The sequence below is a fragment of the Corticium candelabrum genome, chromosome 1 (assembly GCF_963422355.1).
Source record: "Corticium candelabrum chromosome 1, ooCorCand1.1, whole genome shotgun sequence".
In the NCBI taxonomy this organism is placed as follows: Eukaryota; Metazoa; Porifera; class Homoscleromorpha; order Homosclerophorida; family Plakinidae; genus Corticium; species Corticium candelabrum.
The window spans coordinates 8,574,963-8,600,846 of NC_085085.1; the positions used below are offsets into that span (position 1 = coordinate 8,574,963).

Consider the following 25,884-nt stretch of genomic DNA (forward strand, 5'->3'; position numbering starts at 1 on the left):
CCACGCAAACATTTCATGTTCATGTTTTCAATTGACAGAGATATAACATAATACACGCAATACATAATCTCATTTTCTGTGGTTCATTCATATACTATCTTCTTCTCACATGTTGCTGTCCAACCATTCAACACGATCAAGTGAGGGGCTTTACTGGTATTGTACTTACAAATGCAAGTGACAGGTGGCAAAAGCAATAAAGATGCATGTGTGGCTCTGGTAAAAGTTTTGACATTTCACAAATTACAGCAGTTCAAGGAAACTCAGCTACTGTTTCAAATTGATGAAACTTGCATGCTATTTTACATGCCCTTCGCACCACCTTTCTAGAAGGGAGTTTATAACGAACACATGTTTGTGTCAACAGTGTCACTGAGTATGTAAGGTAGACAACAGCTCTCCATTTTCTTTTAATTCCTATAAAACATCATCAATTAAATCAACACATTGAGAGCAGCATGTGTGGTGTGGTGTGTGTGTGTGTGTGTGTGTGTGTGTGTGTGCGTGTGTGTGTGTGAGAGAGAGAGAGAGAGAGAGAGAGAGAGAGAGAGTGAGTGAGTGTGTGTTGCACCAGACATTTCCGTATACATCTGTTTTGACCATTATACACCAAATTCAAAAATTTGTAGACAATTCTCTCCTTTTGTTTGTTACCTGTATCGTAATGACAGAATCTTTGACCCTTTCTGATTTGTCCTCTGTATTAATAAATAAATACGAACAACATTCTAAAAAAATTCACACCTGTCTATTCACTGGTCAGTAGGATGCTATATACAGAAAATTCTGGTACACAAATAACCGATGTGCTTGCGTGTAATAAATACTTATGTGCTTGTTTCTCTAGAGCAATCACCTTAATAATGTCAAACCCTCCCACTAGTTCTCCATCAACATACACTTGCGGGTATGTGGGCCAATTTGAAAATTTCTTAAGGCCTTCACGTACCTGTTGCCAATAGAGAATGAACGACCAGTTAATCAACTTAAGACACATTGAGATCTCTGGACTTACATCATTATCTTCTAAGATGTTAAATGTCTTGTACTCAACACTACAGACAAACAAAAGCACGTATTTAAAGACCTCCTGATAGTATAGCTTAACTACAAATGAGACTACGTCAATGTTCTTCAAAGAACTTGATGAAAAAAATTGGAGTTCACAACTTTATTGACTGAGTCCAATTTTGCACTTTGATAAGCAGAAAATGCATTTGATGCAGTTTCAATAACCGACTATCTACTATCTAGCTGCTTCATGTGCAAAAAGTCAATGTAGCATTGTGCTGGCTCTAATACTGTCGTAAACAGTAGTAGGTACTGCTTGATGCAATGACATGTTTACAAAGGCTTGCTGACAAGACGAGCCTATTAAACCCTCGCAACAGAAAATGAAAATAATGAAAACAGCTGACAATTCAAAGATGCAATGTGTAGTTTGATCACCAATGTTGACCATAACACGCTCAATGAGAACAATCCTACATTAAATGTACCAAAAAAGAAATGCATTCAATATCAGACTGCTGTAAAAATGAAGGAAGCCAAATAGGTTATAAAATGGCACACAGAAACACAGAATAGCAATTTCCTACACCCTCCCAATGATACCACCCATACCTCCAGATGCTGCAACGGCAAAAGAATGAAAATGGACAGAGATCGTCACAACTTGGCCAAACGTGATAGCTGCAATTTGAAGTTCCACTTTACATGCTTGATAAAGTCTGCACAGTTGTTAATAGTCACTGACAACTTTGTTCTATTGCAAAGAAGTTTGACTACTGTGAGAACAATTAAACCATTGTTAGTCTTGCTTTGAAATGAAACATTAAGAAGGTTAACTGATCTATTTGCTCTTTGTAGTAAATAAGCACGCAATTGATAGTGAAATGCTTTGCTTGCCATAATTAACCACTAGTGCAATTTCATCTATACTTTCATGATATTTTCCACTGTATTAATAGGCTAGCCATTAAATATAACTACTAATGCAGGCTACTCTGCAACAAAGCCACAACTGATTGGTGCTATCTAATTGACAGGTGTTCACTTGTTTGCACAACACTGCGTGTTAACTCCCTGTTTTATACTTTTATATAATATATATAACTTCAATTTTTCTGATGTCTCTTGCATCATCAGTGCATAACTTCGTTCCATTTTGTTCCACTAAACTCTCAGATAATTTACATCTTGTATCAGTCTGGCAACAATGACCTTCAATAAGGTAAGCAGTCAGCAATAGACCGCTGAAGGGTTACTAAAGCTTAATTTTGTCATACAAGTTGATTTGTCTTGTAAAAGATCCCTGCCTCTATGTCCTGCTACGGTATCTCATAAATGTCAGTCTGATAAAAGCTTGTGGCAACATACCACCTTTCAGCAAAATGTATACTTTACTTGTGGTAATCCCAAACACACAACATTTGCTTCCAACAACGTTATTTGATGTCTTGTGGCACTACTAACTGAAGTTAGATTGATTTGAAAGAGTAGATATAATTCCATTTGCTGCAAAATGTCTGTTTATCCATTACGTAACCCAAGATGAGGGCCAGAGTTACGGTAGTTGGTTACAAGCTGCTACTTGTCCAAGCAGCTAGTTGATTCACCACAGCAGCGTGGCTGCAATATGTATTTTGTAAACAGCATCTAGAGAGCTGGACTGCCGCTGAGATAAGGTGGAAGCTTCTTTGTGGTCCATCTGTTTTACTATCTAAGTAAGCTGTGGGTGACAGCAATTCCACGCAATCAAGAGATTCTGCCAGCAAGGAAGCACATGCTGTCATCCTCTTAAACACCAGATCTTGAGGCGTGTGTGGAGACTACAACAGAACGTGAAACTGCAATACAAGTTTTACCCACACATGTGGTTTTGCTTGTGAATAAAAAAGGCAGTAAAGTGGCAGGGACACCACCGTAGTTTCACTTCCTGTTGCAATCTCACCCCAATATGCTGTGAGTTGAGTAGTTATTAGAGAATTTGGAGCAAGGGTGCAGAATTGGTTGTAGGAAAGACATGCTTCATTACTCAGCACATAACCTGCAGTCAGAAGAACAGCATCCGAACACCGTTTCAATGGCATTGGCCGCAGAGTGTGAAACAGGTTATCTACTCAAACCACACAATCATCCTCCACTAGACAATTCGTCTCATCTGGCTTGGATGTGGTGCCAAAAATGGCTCTTGGTGGCTTATCTGTCATCTGTTGATTGCTATGATTGAGACATTTCAAATTATGTACATGGTCAAAATTGATATCAAGAATACATTCCATTGTCTTGTCCAGCCAGAGGATTGGCATATGTTGGGTTGTGCGTGGCAGGGTAGCTATTGCCACCATATGAGGCTGTTGTTTGGTTTGTAATCTTCTCAATTTTTATGTAACAAAATGAGAGACTGTATAGTGATCCTCCAAGTCAAGTCCGATGTCCAACACATCATTAATTACATAAAGGATTTCTTGATATTCACTGCCACAAAAAGGGCCAAAAAACAGTACACACTGTCCTGGCAGTGCTCTGACATCTGGGTGGGATTAGGACCGGTGTGAACAAGCTCTGAGATAGTTGAAGAACCACCCGAATTTCGACTTACCTAGGAATAGAGATTGATTCACACAATAAGGTTCTACATCTTCCGTAGTTAAAACAGAAAGATCTTGTGGCCGCGTTGCAGCATTGGTACTCACGTAAGAAGTGCACAAGGTGTCAGCTATTCTCGTTAATCGGCAAATTCTCCTTTGCAGAAAACGTCCTACTGGTAGGTCACATTCATTGGAAGACTGATCAATTTGTCTATGACGGCAAGAAGACTTCTCCATAGGGTAACTTGCTACACAAAACTCATGCATTGGTGGCAACACGTCTTCTTGTCTTGGATGGAATGGTCGTACTTCCTTATGGCTCCATGGGACCCAGCTTCGCAGATGCAGCTATTTACCAATGCTGCAAGGTCACACGGCTTCAAAAACTTTCTGGAATGGACAATGGCCGTGCAGCCGCTGGCTGGAGCAACACCAGACAAAGTCATTTTCAACTGCATGAAAAAACTTAGTTTTTGTTATCACAGCAGCTACCTGTGGGATCTAAATGATGCAAAATGCGTACTCTTCCCATGCGATAACCAAGCAGTAGCCAATGTTTGCAGTGGTGGATCCAGAGTTTCTGAAAGAGGTAAGTGCACTTTAGGGTACTGGCAATGTGAAGTCACGAAACAGAAATCAGACCGACCTATTAACTAATACTGTTATTAATAATTACTAACTAACAGTATTAACAAAAGTTAAAACAAGATCACATTACCAAGAGCCACTACATGTACATGACACATAATTAGTAAGCAGCGTTCTCCTCAAATAGAAATTTGCATACTACCAACTCGTAATCTAAGTCTACATTCTTGTGAACGTATGGAGCAGAATAAGTGCATCGAACCTGTTCTGTGTCATCCCAGCTCTGCAATATTTCAATTGAATTACTTTTATGGCACAACTGCTTTCTTCTACAGAAGTTGCCGATAGAGTGCCTCTGGTCGCTTACTTATTTCACAAACATAAACAATGCTTTATACAATGACTGTGTCTGCATGCAGCCTTCTCCGTGGACTATACTTCCAGTCTCAAAAGAGGTAGGCGCATGCCTGTTGCGCTATTCCCTAGATCTGCCACTGAGTTGAGAAAAGACTACTAACAACAAGCCCCTCATGCAGCTCGTACGCTCGCCGTACTTTATAGCAGCTAAAGGAAACTTTACTGTCTCAGTGACACATATTCACAATGTGTATGATATCTTGGCTGATGCATTGTCTCAGGGTAGGTGGAGAAGTCCAAGGCCCTAGCACTGCTGTGTAGTATATACATTCGAGAACTTGTATTGTGTTACATTTCAGTCATTGACCGGCATTTATGATTAGCCAGTCATTCTTGAAATAGATTGACTTGAGTTAACAGCAAGACCAGCTGAGCACGTGGTAAGAACGCAGTTACTTGTGACATCAGGCAATGAGGATGATGGCAGTATTCGGACAAACAGTGGAGTTTGACGAATCAAAGGAGGAATAGCCCCTTTATGCAGAAAGGTTAGAACAATACTTTGCAGCAAATGGCGTACAACGCTGATAGACAAAGAGCTATTCTATTAAGCGTGATTGGAGCTCGCACCTATCGGGCTTTTTCTGATTGAACTCGAATCAACTCTAGCGTTGGCGACGTTTGTGACACGACCTGCAAGTGTTTACAGTATGATGCCTGCCTGAGCGTCGTTGCTAGTGTCCTCACCAAGTCCTCGCTAGTGTCGCGGGCATCACCAGTGTCATATTGTAAACCTAGCTTTCGCCAGAACAATAGTCTGGTGGCCTGGACTGGATGGGGACATCAAACGCAAGGTCCAAAGTTGTTCTAGTTGTGAAAAAAACAAGGAATGAGCCACCAAAACTTCCATTGCATCCTTGGTCGTGGCCCCATCAGCCATGGATGAGGGTTCATTACGCTGGACCCTTGCTAGGAAAAATGTTCTTGTACTCATTGACGCACACTCGAAGTGGATTGAAGTAGAAACTGTAGAATCAGTGATGACAAAAACTAAGGTGAAAAAGTTAAGAAAAATTTTCTCAACTCATGGAATTCCTGAAAAACTGGTATCAGACAATGGGTCAGTATTCACCAGTCAAGAGTTTACTGATTTGTAAAATCAAATGAAATCGACCACATTAAAACAGCACCGTATCATTCATCAAGTGATGGGCTGGCAGAAAAAGCAGTACAACTATTGAAGAAAGGACTGTCCTTAGCAAAACAAGGAACATTGACATATTGCTTGACACAAGTGCCGTTCAGCTACTGGATTACACCGCATTCCATGACAGAAATATTGCCTGTGGAATTATTAATGGGTAGCAAATGACAGTCATGTTTGGATTTGTTGCACCCCAACTTGGAGCAAACGGTACACAAAAAACAATGGCAACAAAAAAATTTCTACACGGGTAACTAGAATAGTATGATAGACTTTTCCAATGGGGTGAGAGTCTCCATGCGCAATTACAACAGAGGTTGTCCTTTGGTAGCTGGTGTAGTTCAGTCCAAAAACAGGCTCCCTATCATACACTATCAAACTGGACGATGGGAGGGTAGTCAAACAACATTTGGATCAAATTCGGAAAACTTTACAATCAGAAAGACATGAAAGAGGTGAACCAGAAGACCTAATAGTGGAATCAATACATCCACCAGATACCCTGTTCAAGAGCGGTATCGCTGGGAGAACACGAAGAGTGGGATGTCGCACCAGACTTAACAGAACAACAAGAAGATGGAGTTCACAAACAAATAGAGTAGGACTCGATGGTACCATTGCCGGAGATTAGCACTGAACCAGAAGACTTAGAGACACACATGAAACCAACTAGAGTCTTAAATCTAGAGGTGCCAACAAAGGGGTGACTCCAGTCCGTCATTCCAGCAGAAGAAGAAAGGCACCAGACAGACTAAATTTTTAGTAGAATAGACTATTGTGTTGTATTGCATACCTCTTAATTGTTAATATCAGTCACATAGTCAGGGGGAGAAGGCTGTAGTATAGATATCCAGGAACTTGTATTGTGTTACATTTCAGTCATTGACTGGCATTATGACTAGCCAGTCATTGAAATAGATTGAGTTAACAGCAAGACAGGCTGAGCATGTGCTAAGGACGCAGTTACTTGTTACAGCTGGTAGACCCAGAACTGACACCGTTACTGAACAATTGGAAATCACTCTGGACCACAATATTTGACAATTTCAACGTGCATCAGTAGCTCCATCGACACGGGCAGCCTACACAATGGGTATGTGACAGTTTAATACTTTTGCCCAATGCTCGAGGGTACCTCCTGTGCCAGCTTCAGAGTCGACTCTGTCAAGATTCACAGTGCTCAAAACAAAGTCAGTTGGAGACTATCAGGTGTATTTATCTGCAGTGTGTCATGTGTACATCCAGGCAGGTTATCCTGCCACACTCCAGGCAACAACTCACTTGCAATTGATTGTCTGCAGTATACAAAAAGACTTCCCACAAGAGATCACTTTGACCTCTGATAACATTGCCAATCCTCAAGAGTTTGAAGACGTCACTACACTTATAGTCCCAGCTGTGCCTGGGAGATAACCTAATTCATGTGGATTTCAGCATTTGCAACAGCAAGAGCCACTTCATCTGACGTGTGCACACTCTGTGGTAAAGATGCTCAGTTTAAGGAAGACCTGGTGGTGCTCTACTTACAAGTATCCAAGTTAGAATCATTCCATAACAGCTGCAATCTAATCCTGGCTCCCACAGAAGTCCCATTTGTCTGCTATGCGCTCTTCAATGGTACTGGGCAGTTTGATGGATGGACATTGGCCTTCCACTCTTCTGCTTCCAGTTGGAAGCATTCTTGTCAAGAGACAGAGTCTCACCTCAACTTTGGTCACTACTGGATAGTTTGGGTATGGATTCAAGCTCACACAATTCTCACAGCTTTCGCATTGGAGCAGCTTTCCGTGCAGCTGCTCCTGAACTACCAGAGCATTTGATCCAAAGGATGGGCTGTTGGACCTCTGACAGCTTTAAGATGTATGTTAGAACAGACATACAAGCATTACCGTCTGCAGTTTGCTGCATGATGAGCGAGTGGAAGTAAACAAAAATAACAGAATAAAAACAGCAAAATTTTGTGTTTCATTTCACTTTTTCTTCAAGTCTCCATTTCATCTGGTGTCTCAACTCGTTGACGTGTGCTGAAGCTTGCCTGGGAGGGTGCTTAGAGTTACTCCACTGGGGCTATCTAGCAAGCAGTAGCCTGTCAGGGTACAAGACTTAGTGTACCCTTGACAGCTGGTGGTATAGCCTGGAAACAAGGCTCTTGGTAGGTATAGTAGGTAGCTGCAAGTGGTATTGTGTTCTTGCTGTCACATGACAGTGGCAGGCTGCTGTCCTGCATTCCCTACGCTGATTCCTATGAAGGGGTGGTGCTGTCACCAGCCTGGGTAAGATACCCTGGAGCTGTCACCCACCATGTGTAAGCCCACTGGTGTCAATAGAGAACTAACTAGTCATTAACAACCATTCAACATGTTTTGAGTATCTACAACTGAGTTTGGTACTGCACTAAAAAATAGCTCTGCATACACAAAACAATCTATTCGAACAACAATATTTGTACCCTGTTTCATCCAAGAGAGCACACACTGCTTTGCTGAATCCACAACGTGGCTCCTAAGTGAAGCATTCTTGTAAACATTCAACATTGACTAATGTGGTAGTTGTACCTGTTTTGATCCCTTCATGAACACCATAACCTTAAAGCAATCAATTAGCTGTTTCAATCTAGCAAAAAACATTCTATCATATGAGCAACAACAACACACAAACAGAATCAATATGAAATACAAATTGCTCATTCAAAAGACTACGTATTATTTCACATACTGCAGTACAGTGCTATTAAAAATTTGCTGCATGTAGTCAGTAAAAATAACTACCACTTTGCCTACCTATCCTCTAAAGAAATCTTCTTTGGAAGCATCGCTTGCAATTCTCCACTTTCAGCCATTTCCTAAAAATCATATAAACATCACATCAAGTCTAAGATCTAACAAGACACATATTGAAGATGTATATTAGTACCAAACATCAATAAATATGCCAACATACAGATCAACAAAACAAATCACAAAAAGACAGATAATGCTCAAACAACAACAACAACAGCAACAACAAACAGCAAAAGCAAGCAAAACAAGCACATCAAGCTGGAAGACAAAAAGCAGTGAGGTACAAACAACAGACAGTAAGTAAAGCAATAAAAACAATATGTGTATTGTAGCTCACTACAGCAATGTCCAGTCCTCCCACCAAAGCACCATCGATAAACAACTGTGGAAATGTAGGCCACTCGGAAAACTCTTTAATACCTAAATGTACAACACCAAATGTGACAAGATGAATAATCTCAATTCGATCTTCTTTTTACAACCTTCACGAACTTCTTGATCAGCCAGTACATTGAATGAGCTAAAATCAGCATCACACTTGTTCAGCAATTCAACAATTCGTCTACTGAAACCTAAGAAATACAGAAACAGAATATAGATAATAATGTTTTAGCCACTATTTGACCTTGTGACCAGTGACTAAGTGAAAAATAATACAAACTCTAAAATAATAAATTCAACAAAGGTGTTAGCTAAAACACGCCAAAACAAGGAGCAGGGCAGCCAGTAAAACAGACAGACAAACAGACAAACAGACTGACAGAGACAGACATTAAACTCAATGTTAAAGTTTAGCCTGTTATAGTGATCATGTTTGAAATATATACTACCATTGACAGACAGACAGACAGACAGACAGACAGACAGACAGACAGACAGACAGACAGACAGACAGACAGACAGACAGACAGACAGACAGACAGACAACTCATGTAATTTTGAGTCTTACTCGTTTCAGTTGTTTAGGCATTAGCAGTTAGTTTTAGCATAGGGCCTGCGGGCTTGCTTGTTTGTTTTACAGTTTAGCGTGAGTGTACTAGTTTCAATGTATGAAATATATGTATTAAGACAGACAGACAGACAGACAGACACACAGACAGACAGACAGACACACAGACAGACAGACAGACAAACAGATTGTTCTATTTGAATGCTTACTCTACCGATAACTAGCACTAACTTTATGCAAAACAATAACAGACTGACTGACTGACAGACAGACAGACAGACAGACAGACAGACAGACACACACACACACACACACAGAGACACAGACAGACACAGACACAGACACAGACACACAGACACACACACACACACACACACACACACACACACACACACACACACACACACACAGGTATAATGGCCCTATAGGGCCTATTGAACTCACTTTTAAAGTTTGCCATTAGCTACTTTACTTAGCCTGTCATAGTGACCATGTTTGAAATATACTGACAGACAGAGACAGACAGAGACAGACTATTTTATTCTTCAATAAGCACTATGACCTTGTTGCAAGACGGTAACAGTTCCAAAATTTCTAAATCAATGGACATAATGCTGAATGTCTTTGTCATGTAAGAAGTCCTCTACTCTACACTGTTTATGAGTCAACTTAAACACTTTTCTACAGATCTCGCATTGCATTTCTATTACACACTGATATAGACATCTCCACCTGTCCTGGAAATCAGCTTCATTGTTTTGACTCATCAAATCTCCAGACTTCCTTGATACCTGGTCCAAATATTCCTCAGTCACAAAGATCCCAGAAACCATAGTGTTAAAAAACGAAAGGCACACAGGTTGATCTTGATCTAATGTTGTGATAATTGCGGACTATATTTCTTGTCTTTTCTCACCTCCCTTTTCTTGGCTGCATATCCTGATTCTACCGCAGCACTATTTACTGTGTCACCACTCAAAGGATGCACCATTGACACATCCAATTCAGTGCTGGAATAGTTGTTGGAACTGTCAAATGGTACGGTGTCTGGTCGGTTTTCAGAATTTGTGTACTTGTTGCTAGGCTCAATTTGGGTTTCAAGTTGTACCCTCTTCAGACATTTACTCCATGTAGAGACAAAACAATTATGCTGCCACACTGGGCCTCCTCCAAACTTGCAAGTTAGTAAATGATAGCCGAGAGGATCCAGAGAGGCACCACACTCGCATTGAGTTACATACTTGCTGAATGGGAGAGGATGACCTAGTCCTAAACATGATGCTATTTGAAATTCAGATGACTTTAACACATAATTCTGAGACAATGTTATTGGCTGAAGCCAAGCTCCTGCACCGCCTCCTTGAGTTGACCGTAATCTAGGTCCATCTCGGTAACTGGGAGCATGAGCAATCAATTCGGCTGCTTTGACCTCTGAAATCTCTGAGCTTGAAGGTGTTGTAGTTTTGAGTGACTTACCAAAAGACCAGTAAGAGACCACAGTACTAGTGACTGCAGTAAGAGACCAGGGTACTAGTGACTGCAGTAATGTATCATGTTGGAAAATATATGCATTTGACAGATGGACAGACAGACAGAAAGACAGACCAGCTATGTAGTGTTATATAACACCTCTTGCTGTACATTGAAGCAAAACATAGATATAGCAGCTCGGGAACAGAACAGACATAATGGATCATCAATCTTTGGACACTGCTGACCTTGACATATTGATGGCACATCAATAGAGTTTAAATATTCTATTAAAAACCGCTTTGGTCGATAGTGGTGCAGCTTCACACAGGAAGAACAACAAAGTCAAAAAATATTCAGTGGAGTCGCTTCCTCGTAGTTTCTCAGCATTGGTCGTGCCTCTAGTGTTCAAACACTTTGGACATTGAAGAGGAAAGACTCTGAAGTTCCTGGATGATCTCTCATAGCTCTTGAGAGATGAGTGTACGACAAAATGCTGTAGAGATCAAACCCTACTGGAGAAGACATTTTTCAATACAACTTCAACACCGTAATGCTTTGTTTTATCTAGAAAACTCAGTACAATTTTAAATGCTCAGTCTTGTATTTAGATCTTGACAGTTGCCAGTTTATGTTAAACAGTATGTTGTAACCATTAGGAGGATTACATACTTTGGATTTGGTAGTTTACGAATTCCAGTGGCCGGTGTTCATGGAAACTTTCTCTATAAAAATACCCAAATGCTCCTAATGTTTTCGAGACTAATTCTTTTCAAGACTCCAAAAATAATAATAAAAATTTAGAATTTTTTACGAATCCTAAGATTATCGAGGTCTTGATGTGCAATATTAGTCAATTTTGATTAATTATTTGTTTATTTATTCTTTCAAACTGTTCAATTCTCTAAACATTTCTAGTTGGCATCTTGAGCTGCACACTTCCATCTAGCGACCATTTTGACTATGTTTTTGATGCAAACGTGCAAAAATCAAAAGCCTGGACAACGGACAATTTTCAAGACCAAAATATTATTTTTACTGTTATCCCATTATTTTTTGAAGGCAAATTTCAAAAAAGATTATTACTCGAAAAACATTAGGAGCAGTAGGGTATATGATCTTGACAGACAAAGAGACAAGACAGACAACACATACGAAAAAAACCAGTTAATTGCAATCAGACAGCTTGTCAATGTCATTCTTAGATTCTGACAGTCTTGATAATTTTTGAGAATTACGTTAGCGTTGCACATTTGAAGTATTATTGAAAATCTTTTCCACAAAACATCTTGATATCGACCAGTATTACTCAAACATCTTTCATGTATAAGGCTGCATTGCCTTGAAAGACAACGTAGCAAAGTATCAGCCTGCTGACCCCATCTTTCAAAATGTTCAAACACAACAGGAACACTTCATTTTCCTCTCTTCTCAAGTTTTAGCAATTTCAGAATGTCCTGACTCCATGAGTGTGCCAAGGATACATCATATCCAACTTCCTTGCTGGCCTGTTTCAGAATGTCCTGGCTCCATGGGTGCGTGTCAAGAATATAGCCACATCTATGTTTTGCCCAGTTTCACTCCAACCATCGATAATGAAGTTATGAGGTCAGACAGAACCTCCTCCACACTTGCACATCAAAAGATGACATCCTTATGGGTCTAGGTCTCGACCACAGTCGCACACCTGAATTCACCCATTCGGTAAATGGCAGAGGCAATCCCAGTCTCAAATAAGACGCAATAGAGATCTCATTCAATTTAAGTGTGTACATATCTAAAACTATAATTCACTCCATATATGAAGGCGTGCATTAATAAACAAGCACACAGATGCACAATGCACAAACATGCAGGTAAGCACACAAATAAATATAGGCGGAATAAAATAATTCATTTTTGCATTTTGTTGTGTTTCATTTGGTATATGGTGTCAGTTAAATGATAACAAAAGACAACCAGACAATGAAACTTGCAACAAAAGCTACACTCACCACATCGTGGCTCAACAGGAGTTCCTTTCATAAAGACAATGCACTTAGATGCATCAACCAGCTTCTTCAACCTAACATTTAAATCCTGAACACAAAGTGCAACAACACACTGACAACAATATAAAGTACACCAAACCATGCCAATCATCAAACCTCAGTTTCACTAACTACCACTGGCTGAGAGAAAGAGGTATGAGCGTGTTGTGTCACTTTCTTTGTCAATTCAGGTGCATTGGCTCCATTGACTCGATCAATAACTTGACCATCCTGAAGAATGAAAAAATCTAGCAACATAACATTATTTTTCCCTAGCTTTCTTTCTCTCTTCCTTTTCCTCTCTTACCAATGCTCTATTTTAAAACACGTCTCACTGAATTTTACACTGTGATGTATGACAGCACCTATATAGCCCTTAACAATGCAATAAACCTTACGCCAAAAAATCAACAGGACTCTTTAATCTTGTATCAATGTATCAATGCACCATAATGTTCTGGAGTTCCCAGGGTAATACATATAAAACGTTTAATTGAATAATTTGCCAACAAAGTAGCTGCATGTGCATATCTTCCAAATGTTTGTCCCAAGTTTCTAAATCACAAAACTATGCACTCATAATTGCCGTGTGTACACTCTTATTCTAGGTGATGTGTCAACTCTGTGTCTCCAGAATATCAAGCATGAAAATCACCACTGATAAAATGTCCATTAGTTAACAACTGGCTTGCATAAAGAGATCAATTCGGTCTGTAGTCAAACCGTTTCAAAAAGTAACTCTTGCAAGTAACAACAACTTACCTTGAACAGAAGAAATGCAGGAACAGCAAGCACTTCATATTTCACAGTGATGTCTGGTAATGCTTCTGCCTCTACCTACAGCAGCCAAACATCAACCTCTGCAGCAAGGCACCATTAACACCATAAGTTTACTTAATTAATACAAAGTACAGATTGCCATTGTCTCAGACATTGCTTACTAAATGATCAAAATCTCAGTACAGTACCAGAAATCTCCAATAAACAATTGAGTAGAAAATTTTAAACGTTGCTGACTGGAAAAACAAATGTTTGATGGTCTGCCGTAATGCCATAGTTTAAGAAAAAAACAAAACATACTGTAATTAAGAGCAAATTGTGCTTAATACCCACAATAAAGATAGTGCTGAGTATGTGCTAAGCATGTACACTGTCATTACCGATATGCACTGTGATGTCTTCTTCTAGTTCTAATTTCCCAAAAATCTGTACCTCCATCTGCAAATCTTCCCCTTTCCTTATTGAATGTGCTCAAACACTAATGCACTCTCACGCAACAAGAAGCAATTAAATTAATAATAAATACAATAAAAGGTATTTTTATTAATAAAACTCCTTTTGAACAACTTCCAACTCAGGGCGTGTCACCCCTTGATGAGTGATGACGCATGAATGGCTTAATTATACATTATTGCTCTTGGTTATAACAAAAAGAGCAAAAATTGCAAACGTGGTACGCATTCTTATCACTTGCTTAGAAACTAACCTCTACTGCATCAGCAACTGATGAAGCTAGAATTACAGAATACTCATGTCACATGCTGTCAAATTCTAATAGGCATGTGGAATTCTATAGCCTGCCTCTCAGACTAAATCAAGCTTGGCAGTTTGGTAGAGTTTTCCAAATTCAAACTGTCCTCTGGGTCATCATGTTTCTGTTAAGAAGTTACAAATACATAGCAATGGATTTGCAGATGATGTGTGTGCAAAAAGTATGAAATCCATATGTCACGACTTGACGGCATCATGCCCAAAGGTTGGAAAATCAATTTCTTCATACACACAAAGTCTAATAAGGTACTATAATAGACTCAGGGCAGTTAATACTATAATCAGTATGTCACTTGTATTTTTGTTTGAGTTCTCATTTAATCTTCTTCACTATCTTCGTCTTCTTTGTTGTCTATAAGACCTGTGGTTTTCTGCTACCATCCAAAATATTCTTGACCTGCTATAAAAACGCTGTCTCCCTGAATCTGTGTCTGTGAAGGGCCAGCGTAACATACACATTCTTCCTTTGGCCATGTATTGCAAGATCATGCTAACATTTATCAATAAACAATTTCCTCACAAGTCCTCGTCCATACCAGCATCCCACTTTCTAATCTTACTGACATGCCAATTTAGTTGCAAATTTGTCATGTCTGCTTAACCTAGACCTTGGCTGTAACAGCAAGCCATCAATGTATTGAAAGAAACACAACAAAACCTGGATTTCAATGCAGCTACAGTTTAATTTATGCTAATATTGGATATAGAGTAACAACAGACTATTGGTCATTGACACACTCAGTACTTGGTACACTGTTTCTAACACGTGCAACTACAACCTGGTGAGAAGTTTGAAACATGAGATTGTTGATTTGAAACTAAAAATTTGTACATGCTACAGGCAAACTTTAATACAGCAAAAGCAGCCCTGCACGACAACAAACACATGCATTACCACCTGGTCAGCTACACCAAATCACTAAAACGAGAAAATTTAACAGACTTTATCAATGAAGAGTGCAGTACAAGTAGCATAAACAGGACAAAACGAATTCAATATCAGATTTAAATACGTACAATGTAACCAATTCGTACAAGCTACATGAGGACATCTGCAGGTACCTTATCATCTTCTAAGTTAAAAGGTGTTCAATAAAATAAACGGAGAGCAATGTCCTCACACAAAATTCTTGTAAATAGCACAAATTTGCAGGCAATGGCCTAGCTATGGGAAAGCCTGGTAGGGACACGTGCCCCAATTTCCACCTTGACCTTTTTGTATTGGCTTTGAGGTGCTATACATTGAAAGTTCTCTTTCTAGTAATCTGAACTGTCAAGCCTTGCATTCCTCACAATAACTGCAGAGAACTTCATGCACATTGTGTGTTGAAAGCAGTTTATGTCTGGCTAAACAGACCTAGCAGTGAAGCATTATTATTGGCCACCATCAAAGTCACAGTAGCATGAAAACAAACAAATACTATTACTTCCAAGCCAATACCAAAATAGTACATTTCTTTCTTGGTAATTTGATAGCATTCAAACATAAATGACATAATTATAACATGTTTGTGAAACTTAAAAGTCATCTAAATGGTGCCAGATAGTCAAATTAAGACACCTGCTTGAGTGTTATGGTAAATGCATGTAGAGTACAGCATGATGCTCATTGGAGAAGACAAGAAAGGTCTGTGCCACTGTAATAACACAACTTGGAGAAAGACGGTGCAATGACAAAGTTTAGATAAATCTTTGTGTCCCAGCCAAACATGTCAACATGTACACAGTAAGATGCTCAGTGCACTCAGTAGACACTTGCCTATTGCTCGACTTGCATAAGTTACCGTACACCAGCCTAAAGCTTACATAGATAAAGCCTGTAATGAGAAACAGTAGTTGACCTTTCCATCAATTTTTAGTGTGTGTGTGTGTGTGTGTGTGTGTGTGTGTGTGTGTGTGTGTGTGTGTGTGTGTGTGTGTGTGTGTGTGTGTGTGTGTGTGTGTGTGTGTGTGTGTGTGTGTGTGTGTGTGTGTTGTTATGCCCCTCCATGATGGGCAAATGGGCTCTTTACCCCCATCTGGGCACCACAACCCGGCAGGTGAGCCCAGCAGAGTACACGTTTCTGTGTAGTCCACATGGCAATCAACGGCTAGCCAATTCGATATAGATTGCAGGCATTACGGTAATTGCAAACTCGGTACAGCATGCCTAGTGGATATCAATGACCTCCAGGAAGCACTGAACATCATCATCAATGAACTGTTTGCCAGACCACAGAAACTTCCCAATCATGTAGTCTCATGGACAAAGCTAGAAAACATGAAAAAGAAGGCAAGCAAGTTTTCATAATTTACTGTTGTCACTGGGGTTTAAAGCCCAAACAATGGAGTAGTAACCATTGTCACTAACCACTACGCCACAACAGCGAATAAATATTAAGTGTTGCATCTCCAATGCTCAGTTAATTAAGTACTTGTATTGTATTGCACAGGTAGCAACCTAATAGCGTAAGCTAGTATCAAAGGCATTCCTGTACATGCAAATACAAGCACGTAATGAGCAACTAGACAATTACGACAGAAATGGCAAGACTTGTACTTCAACAGAAAGATTACATAGTGATACGGGGAAAGAGTTCCAACTGTTACAAGCAAAATATAGAGGGAAACAACGAACAACATCAGTCCTTGCTCTTGGCAGATCAAACTAACATGAGTATCTCATGACATGGCTATGCATGAAAAATCTCTTGCTCTCCAGCGGCTATTGATCAGCTGGTTAGGTATAGAACCATTGATTATTCTCCATATTAGAAACACAGAGGCAGCTTCCCTTTTTGCACTAAGGAGAGGACAACCAGTCGCCTCATGTAAGTGTGCACCCGAAGTAGATCTTGGTAATCCAATTACTATCCTTGAAGCTGTATTTTGAACTCTGCAAAAATTGAGTGCATAACGAGATTAGAAGACCAGCCCATGTTGTTGATGCATGATACTCTAGTACAGGTTGAACACTAGTGGTATAAACAGAACACAAACAAGCAGATGAAAGCTTTGATTTCAAAGAGCATAGAAGGTCAAGCAAACGATTAGCCTTGCTGCACATAACACTTGTGTATGCCATGAAAGTCTCTGTTAAATAAAGACACCAAGATGTTTATGGCACGATACAGAACATAGGATTTCACCATTCAAAGTAATGGAAATACTTTGAGATTTCTAAAATGACAGTAACATCACTTCACATTTGCTGGCATTGCATGACAATTTCCAACAATTTAATTAACCATTTATTGATATCTTGTACAGCAACATTCAGTGAAGACTCAATAAAGCATATAGAACTATGAGACACAGACACAGAGGTCTCGTCAGCAAATACAGTAGGTTAATTTTAACATTATGACTAGTGGTCAAGAGTGTAAGTCATGTTGAACAATAATAGACCCAGTATGGATCCTTGCAGAACACCTGCACAAACAGGACCTAATTTCGACTGAAAACCATTCAGAACTACTCTCTGTTGCCTGTTGAAGAGATAGTCACAAAACCAGTAAAGGAATTGATCAGACACACCATATGCTTGTAGCTCAATAAGAAGACCTTTGTGCCAAACTTCAAAAGCCTTTGTTAAGTCAAGAAAAGCAACTCCAACACTATCATCACTATCAAAACTCCAACACTATCATCACTATCAAAAGCCTCAAACCATTCTTGGTTCTTGAATGAAGCGTGTTAACTGCAACGATGTTGAAATCACCTAGCTTGAATCCAGACTGAGCGTCACTGAGAAAAGGTTCCAAGAAATGATACAACTTCTGATGAACTAATTTCTCCTGCACCTTGAATGTACTGTACAGCTTAGCAAAGATATAGACTGGTATTGCAACAGAGGAGGTCCCCTTTTCGTAGACTGGTGTCACATTAGCAATCTTCCATTCCTGCGGAATCTTAGACACGAACAAAGACAAATTAAATAGTCGGCAAAGAGAAGTACATATATCTGAAGCAGCAGATTTGAGAGCTTGATTTGATACACTATCAGGACCACAGGCTTTGGTGACATCCAACCTCCATAAGACTGCTAGAACTACAGTTGAATGAAAATGATATTGAATGATAATAAGGTTTCTCTGTTGATATGAGGAAATTCAGACTTGTAGACTCAGAATCAGGTAGCCGAGTTTGCTCGAGGAAGTGCACATTCAGGTGATTGGCAAGTTGAAGAGGACCAGATAGAAGATTTTCAACTCTCAACATAGGTATGAAAGTAGTCTTTTTTTCTGCATCGCTTTAGTCTCGCGTAGCCAGACCCTTCCTGCCTACATCCTTTTGCTTGAGGTAAGACCAAAGCTGTTTAGAGTGATAAAGAGCTGCTAGATCATGGAGATAAGATTTCTCAGCTCTCCTAAGCAGTGCCATTACTTTATTCCGTTGTGAACAAAAAACCTGCCATGAAACGAGATGGACATTTTTATGATTCCTCCATAAACGACGTTTCAAGGAAATATCTTCAGAGATTTACTGAATTTTACAATAATTTACAGAAATTTCAAATACTGACATCACATGGATTAGCTTCCAAAATGCAAGCCACTACAGTTATAATAGTTACAAAATTTTGTCAACTGTTCCACACTTTAGTATAATTGGTCAGAGGTGCCCCTGCTCTCTACATGTACAATATCTAGAGACCTACCGTACTGCTGGCAACTTCTGTACAACGTTGTAGTTATTAATTTCTGACCTTAAAGAACTTGACTTTGCTGTGTTCTTTCGCCAACTCCATCATTACTTCATTCATGTGTTTTGATGGCTCAGACCAGGGAGCCCAAAAATGAATGACTGTCAACTTCCTGTCCATAACGTAATGCAATAACAGAATCACACAACCCTACCCTAACCCAACCCTTGGCTACCCTAAATCCGAAACCAGCGCGTCCTTGAAGGCATCCCGAGTCACAATGTTTTCCAATTTGACCGACATACCTAGAGAGAAACTAAGCTCCCGGATGTTTGGCATCCCGTATAATGTAATAGTATAATATTTTTTTTGACACACCACAATTCGGGCAACGACTACACATACAGTTCATCCACTATACACACAATACACACAAGTAGCACAAGTCTAGATAACCAACCTAACACGGACTAAAAATTTAAAAGAATTTATGGAACTCCCTCAAGTCTCTATACGAAAAAACTAACAAGACTTTAGTCTCTATTCCACTAAACAAATGTTCAGAACTAAGTCTGCAAAACAACCGTGACAGTCCTTGTACAAGGTAATTTACGGAGTGAATTGCTCGTGTCATGAATGAAGGTTGGAGTCTTTTGATCTTCTCTGAAGCTTCTGTAAACACTCTTTAGGTCTCTCACGTATTGACTCTCCTAGACTCCAAACCCACGTCGAATTATTGCCGCGCATGCAGTTGCAATTGACAACAAACTAGGACAAGTACGAGTGTATGCATGCGTGCCAACTGTAGGGCTTTGTGTGCAAATGTCTCTAGCTAGATATGCGTGCGCGCAGGAAATGCATGTCTCCTGCGTCGATTAGCAACTTGTTAGTAGGTCTTATTAATTTTGTCTAGCAGAACAGTGACTGTGCTTCAGCTACTAGAGTAGGAAGGACTCTTTTCCTCAGTTACTAGAAACACTGCAACAGAATTAACCTTCAAGCTATTTATTGAGTTTGCTCCAGGCTACACTAGAGTACACTAGCTATCTAAATAAGTCATATTGTTTCGCGAAAGACAAAGTTGCACGATGACACTGAAGCATGCCACGAAGTAGGATTTTACGATGTCTAGCTAGCGAGTCTTGTTATGTAATTGTACCGCTCAAGGCTCAAGCAGTTTTGGTGTCCTAGCCTCGCCTGGTCAAAGAGACCCCGCCTATTTCGATTCGTTTCGTTTATTCTGTCGACCTCTTTGATGTCATATTATTCGTTTAGTGTCATCTTTATTTTACTGCGATCTCTGTAAAGAAGCGTTATCATTTCCGGTTGCATTTCAATCTATCTACAGTAGGGTAGGCTAAACTGTAAGCGGGTGCTTGCTTCGTGTTGATTGGCTGTACATGTTGACAGTGTTTTACAGAACGGAAGCAAGATTAAGTAGGACAATAGATGCGTCAGCAAGTGCATACTCTCCAGTGCCAAAGCGACAGCTAAGCGATCGAGCGGATGCGACTTCCGAAGCCATTCGCTTGACACCTGGTACGTTCCTCGAATCCTGCTGTTCTTCGTGCTGGTAACTGCTCTTAGTGTGGTTGATGTCGCAACAGCAAATCAAATCACCTTGCGAACGACAATCAAAGCGTGAAGAGGTTGGTCGGAGCTCGCACTCCAAACGCGTCAGAACGGCAGCAAACGGTGATGCATCTGTAGTAAAGAGACAGCGAAACTCTGCCCACTCCGTGCCCTTGAAATCGAAGTCAAAATCGACAGGTGCGACGTCTAGGCAAGAAAGAGATGGGTATGATGCCAACAAAGAGCTACCGGCAAGAAAGACAGCCGCAAGCACTTATTGCTATTGTTTGCCTACGTTGTTTTCTATGCGCGTGTGGGTGGCTGTAGTTTGCCTAGCTGTTCTGTATAACTTCTGGCTTATTATCGCAAGGACGGCGTTTGGTGATCTGCAATCGTCTGCGGATACCGTTTGGTTTGCTCTCGACTACACTGCAGATAGCATATTTCTGGCAGATATGGTCATCCGGTTCCGCACCACTCCCCCGTCGCTGCCTCGCTATATTTCATCATGGCACTTTGTTGCTGATATAGTAAGTCTACTGCCATTGGATCTTTTATACTTCCAAGTTGGCACTCAGCCTGTATTGAGACTGAATCGATTGTTCAAGTGTCATCGTTTGCTTACATTGCATCAGCAATTGAGGACAAGAATATCAGCAGTGGATGTTTGGCGTTTCTGTGTTCTGCTGCACAATGTTCTGTTGATTGTTCATTGGAATGCCTGTTTATACTTTCTTGTTTCCAAGAGCACTGGATTACCTGGAGATTCTTGGGGTTATCCGTTAAATGAGATTGACTCTGACTCGTTGACTCGACAGTATGTGTATTCTTGCTATTGGTCAGCCTCAGCTCTATTGGGACTTGGCCGGCTGCTGGCTTGCAGCACACCAGAGACCAATGCACAGTAAGTGATATTTTTATGACTGAGGAGCCTCCATGCTTGATGATTAATGGTTCGCTTTGCTACCAATACAGGTTTGCTTTCTCAACAGTTCAGTGTATTCTCTCAGTTGGACTTTTGTCTGTTATCATAGGTAAGGTGTACAAACAGACTGCAACAAAGAGCTGCATAGTGGCATAGAGGCACTAAAATAATGAAATAATGTTATTGTGGTACAAATTTAGAACCATGAAAAGAATATATTAATGTGACTGAGTCAGTCACAAAGTATTCATGCCTGGAACATGGTAGTTAGAGATATTCGCGATTCCTGCCTTTTTTGTAAGAGTGCAATGTGTTGGATGGAATTAAATTGCTCTGATACCCTTCAGATAATCTTTCAAACAATCAGTGATAAGGTTATTAATTAAGGGAAGGTAGGGTTTAATTAAACATTGTCCAGTATCCTCTAGACAAAGTGAAACTTGGTGTTTTAATTAAACAAGGTTCGTGTTTTGGCATCAAGTGTACACAAAAGGAATAGATGCCAAATCCTACTTGCATGATGCCTTCCCACATTACGTCAATGTAAGATCACGGAACAAATAAAACTGATCGCCTCTGTAGTACAGGACAAAAAAACTAAACTCTAATATGTCAATATAAGATCATGGAATAAAATAAAACAGATTGTCTCTACAGTACAGGACAGAAACTAAACTCTAATGTATTGCTCAAAAATTGCTCAGACTGTAAACATGTGGGCTAATGCCACAGTCAGCCCTGGTTTGCTTTCCTTCCCCCTTTGTTGGTAGTATCAGTCATGATCAAGACATCACACCCTCTAATGAGAATTTATACACTCAAGTTGGTTATTGACCATTGGCAGAATGACTGCTTCAAGTTAAAATCAGTTTAAAGCTAACTTGTTCCGACTAGCAGTATTTTACCTCTAGATTCTCTCCTAAAATGTGACCCATTCTATGATCAGAGTGAGATAATGTAGAAAGTATGAAATCACCTGAGAACTGTGCTCTGTAGCTTAATTAGCTTAATGAAACTGTAATAACCAAATTTACCTAATGGATTCTGTAAGTGCACACTTGCTTTCTTGGCTGTCACTTAAGCGTTCCTTTGCATTCTAGATGTAGTAATCTTCTGGGAAGTTTAGTGATAATGTGATCTTTGCCATCAGGTTACACATCCCTTGAAAATGAAGTAAAATCAAGTGCGAGAAATAGTGCTTTTAGTACAAAAGATAAATGTAATTGACAGTTTGAATAAGGATTCCTGACACCATGTTAACTTTACACGTATACTGTAACTCTAGAATACATCAGGTTCGATCCCAACTTATAGGTCTTACAAGTAGTATTGATTCGAGGTCCAGAGCTATAGCCAGAAGGTTCTGTTTCAAAGTAGTCACAACTGAGTTTCTTCTAGAAAGTTATTCTAGTTGGAGCAGGTTAAAACTACCAAGTTTTGTTTTGTTCAATATCTTAAAACTAATGAGTTGGCAGATAAGACAAACACTAAGTCAAATGAATTGGTCTAACCTCATCCTTTTTTGGTTGGGTGGATAAAGTGGAGTGCAGTGAGCAGTCTTTGTATACAGCATCGTATGGGAAGGTTTAAGAGTTTATCCATGATGACCCTTTAAGACTGACCAGGATCCCAACTGACACAGGTACGTGTCATATGTGTCAGTGTGAGTATGCAAGCAGCCAGTCAGTATATGTTCACGAGACCACCACTGCACACATAATTACATAAATATGCATCAATGGCTGTGTCTACTGTAATGTATACCTATTACAATGCTAGTGTCTGCATTGTGCACTTGCTCTATTTCTGCATTCCAGGTTATGTGACAACATGGATGCATCATAGATCATCTCATGAGCTGTCTCTCAAACAGATTTTGGTCCGACTGCCATGATAACATATTAGGTAACATAATTTGATGTGTACTGTCTTTTTGTAGCAAAATACTAAGAAATACATGGCACAGACAAACATTTCAAAAAAGAGCAGAGAAAGAGCACAAGACTGGATTGACTATGCATGGAGCAGGTTATCAACTTCCTTAGCCAGGTATTTATGTACTATGTCTTCCCTACATATCCAGGGGTAAAATTTGTGACAGTCCTTCCACTGTACTATTAAAGCTGCCTCCATCTCTGCAGCAAGAACTAGCAAAGCCGATTACTGTCAATGTGCTGCAAAGGGTAACAAAGGCTTGTTGATGTGGTGATAGAGCTTAGATCATCTGTTCCCACAGATTTTTGTGTTCCAAAATTTGGACGCTTGCATTTTGAATGACTTAGTGCTTCGGATGAAGACTGTCACTGTACTTCCTGGTGATGTTGTAGTCAGAAGAGGCAGTGCAGGTCAGGAATTTTTTATTGTCTCAAGAGGGCAGCTGAAAGTAATAAGGTTGGAGATCTAAGAAAGTTATCTAAAACAAAATGCTATGACTTAATCATTGTAATTAATAGAGAGAATGGCCATATTTCAGAAACACTAAGTGAAGGATCACATTATGGAGAATTGAATCTTCTTAGTAATCCAATAGAAACAGTCGATATTATCTCAGTTGGATTCTCTGAAATCCTTACTCTAACGAGAGATGATTTACATACAGCATTGAAACACTACTCAGGACCTACTGTATTGATGCATTTTGTCGGATTCCAATAACTGTTGATTGAGCTTTATGTTTGTCCAGGAATTAAACTTGAAAAGAAGTAGCAGTGAAAGACTGCCACATGATTTATTCCCAATGGGAGATCAATCTACAATGCCAAACACTGGTGTTAGGCAGAATCCAGAAGTGCAACAAAGAAATCACAGGTTATTGTAGAGTAAAGCAGGCATGTGATACAGAGGACTGGCATGCAGCTGATGACAAACAAACAAGCATGCAAACAGGTAGGTAGACAGATAAGAAACATCTTCAAGCAGGGTGGTCTCTAATTTTTTCTATTGTTGTAAACTGTTCCAAGTACTTTAAGCTATGTTGGTCATAGGTGTTCGTTTGAATCAAATTAGTCTAATGATATTCCTGTACTTCTGTTTTCATGACACACATTCCATTTCAGCAGCCATGATATTCATTCATCACCACCAACTGGTGCAAACAAAGTTCCTACTATTGTGGTGTCATCGCCACAGACAGATTCCTATATGGCTAATTCTCCAACCTCTCCATCACAAAACAATTCGTTATACTCTGTAGCAGACTTACAACAATTTCTGGTGTGTACAGAGTAAAAACAGTAATCATTTGTGATACCTTGACAGTATTGCTCTTGTCAGGAAAAGGAAATTCACTCACTACATGACACCGTGTGGGCACTTGCAAATGAAACTGCTGCCCAAGCAAGAGAAATATGGCTACTTAGAAATGAGGTAAACCCTGTGCACTGTGCGGCATCTAATAGTTTTAAATACCTGTATTATAGGTCCACCATAATGGAAAACCTTCAACCAGAAAGGAATGGGAAATGTCAGAAATGAAACGATTTGATGAAGCAAGGACAGACATATTGTAGATTGTAGATTAAAAAATAAATACAAATTGGACCCATAGTTACAGTTACAGATACAGCCTAACTTGACATGTGTGTTAACATGCTTACTGATGGTTTTTTATGCTGATCATAAAATTAATATGATGTAATACGTACCGATTGTTGTCTGTGTTGTAAGCTGTAAGAAACATTTGAATGGCAGATATGCAGGCAAGCAGGCAGGCAGACAGACAGACAGACAAACGGACGAACTGCCTGCCTGACTGAGAAAGAAGACAACTTCATTAGAAATTATCTAAGCTGTCTACTGACAAATTGGTCACCCAAACCCCAGAATTTCTGGATTTCTGGAAGAAATGTTTCTCTTGTCAGCTGTGCTGTTGCAATGCAGAGTCATGCTATCTAGACTCTGTGCAGACAGCGACGGAGTTTCAGCATGCAGTTTTTCAGTCACCAGCTGGCTGATTTTTTAGCTTGAATGTTATATATGCAATGTTAGTAGTGTACGTGGATCACATTTATTTGACAGACAGACAGACAGACAAGCAGACAGACTGACTGTACTGTACAACCTTATATAGGACTGGTTTCTGTAGATTTTTGGTTTGATAGAGGTTATGTGCAATCGGGACAGTAGAGTTGCTTAGTTGTGTTGTATGTAGTTTCAATGTTGAAAATATGTGTTGCGCAGACAGACAGACAGACAGAAAACTGTCATTGCTCAAGGCTGAAGATGTGAGTGCTGAACCATTC

General features: G+C 39.8%; 2 protein-coding genes across 3 annotated transcripts; one reads left to right on the plus strand and one right to left on the minus strand.

Annotated features, from left to right (window-relative positions):
• Nucleotides 1–10: 10 nt before the first annotated feature.
• On the minus strand, nucleotides 11–19,491 carry LOC134187925 (glutaredoxin-3-like). The gene is made up of 13 exons (XM_062656103.1): nucleotides 19,382–19,491; nucleotides 19,210–19,318; nucleotides 13,734–13,808; nucleotides 13,089–13,202; nucleotides 12,936–13,020; nucleotides 9,005–9,094; nucleotides 8,860–8,942; nucleotides 8,523–8,584; nucleotides 8,298–8,355; nucleotides 8,192–8,244; nucleotides 1,016–1,055; nucleotides 857–949; nucleotides 11–417 (listed from the first exon to the last, which is right to left on the minus strand). The coding sequence occupies exons 1-13, from the start codon at nucleotides 19,483–19,485 to the stop codon at nucleotides 370–372; spliced, it is 1,014 nt and encodes a 337-aa protein (XP_062512087.1). The 5' UTR covers nucleotides 19,486–19,491; the 3' UTR covers nucleotides 11–369.
• A 1,145-nt stretch (nucleotides 19,492–20,636) lies between these two features.
• Nucleotides 20,637–25,339, plus strand: LOC134181809 (cyclic nucleotide-gated cation channel alpha-3-like). Of its 2 annotated transcripts, none has more exons than XM_062649080.1 (11): nucleotides 20,637–21,622; nucleotides 21,694–21,752; nucleotides 23,461–23,522; nucleotides 23,583–23,692; nucleotides 23,745–23,826; nucleotides 23,880–24,034; nucleotides 24,097–24,268; nucleotides 24,327–24,451; nucleotides 24,700–24,856; nucleotides 24,917–25,009; nucleotides 25,063–25,339. In XM_062649080.1, exons 1-11 carry the CDS (start codon nucleotides 20,742–20,744, stop codon nucleotides 25,150–25,152), a joined length of 1,986 nt encoding a protein of 661 aa, XP_062505064.1. In that variant the 5' UTR covers nucleotides 20,637–20,741; the 3' UTR covers nucleotides 25,153–25,339. The 2 variants fall into 2 exon arrangements, with proteins under 2 accessions (XP_062505064.1, XP_062505069.1); XM_062649085.1 differs by having other exon boundaries at nucleotides 23,583–23,671; nucleotides 23,727–23,826.
• Nucleotides 25,340–25,884: the final 545 nt, after the last annotated feature.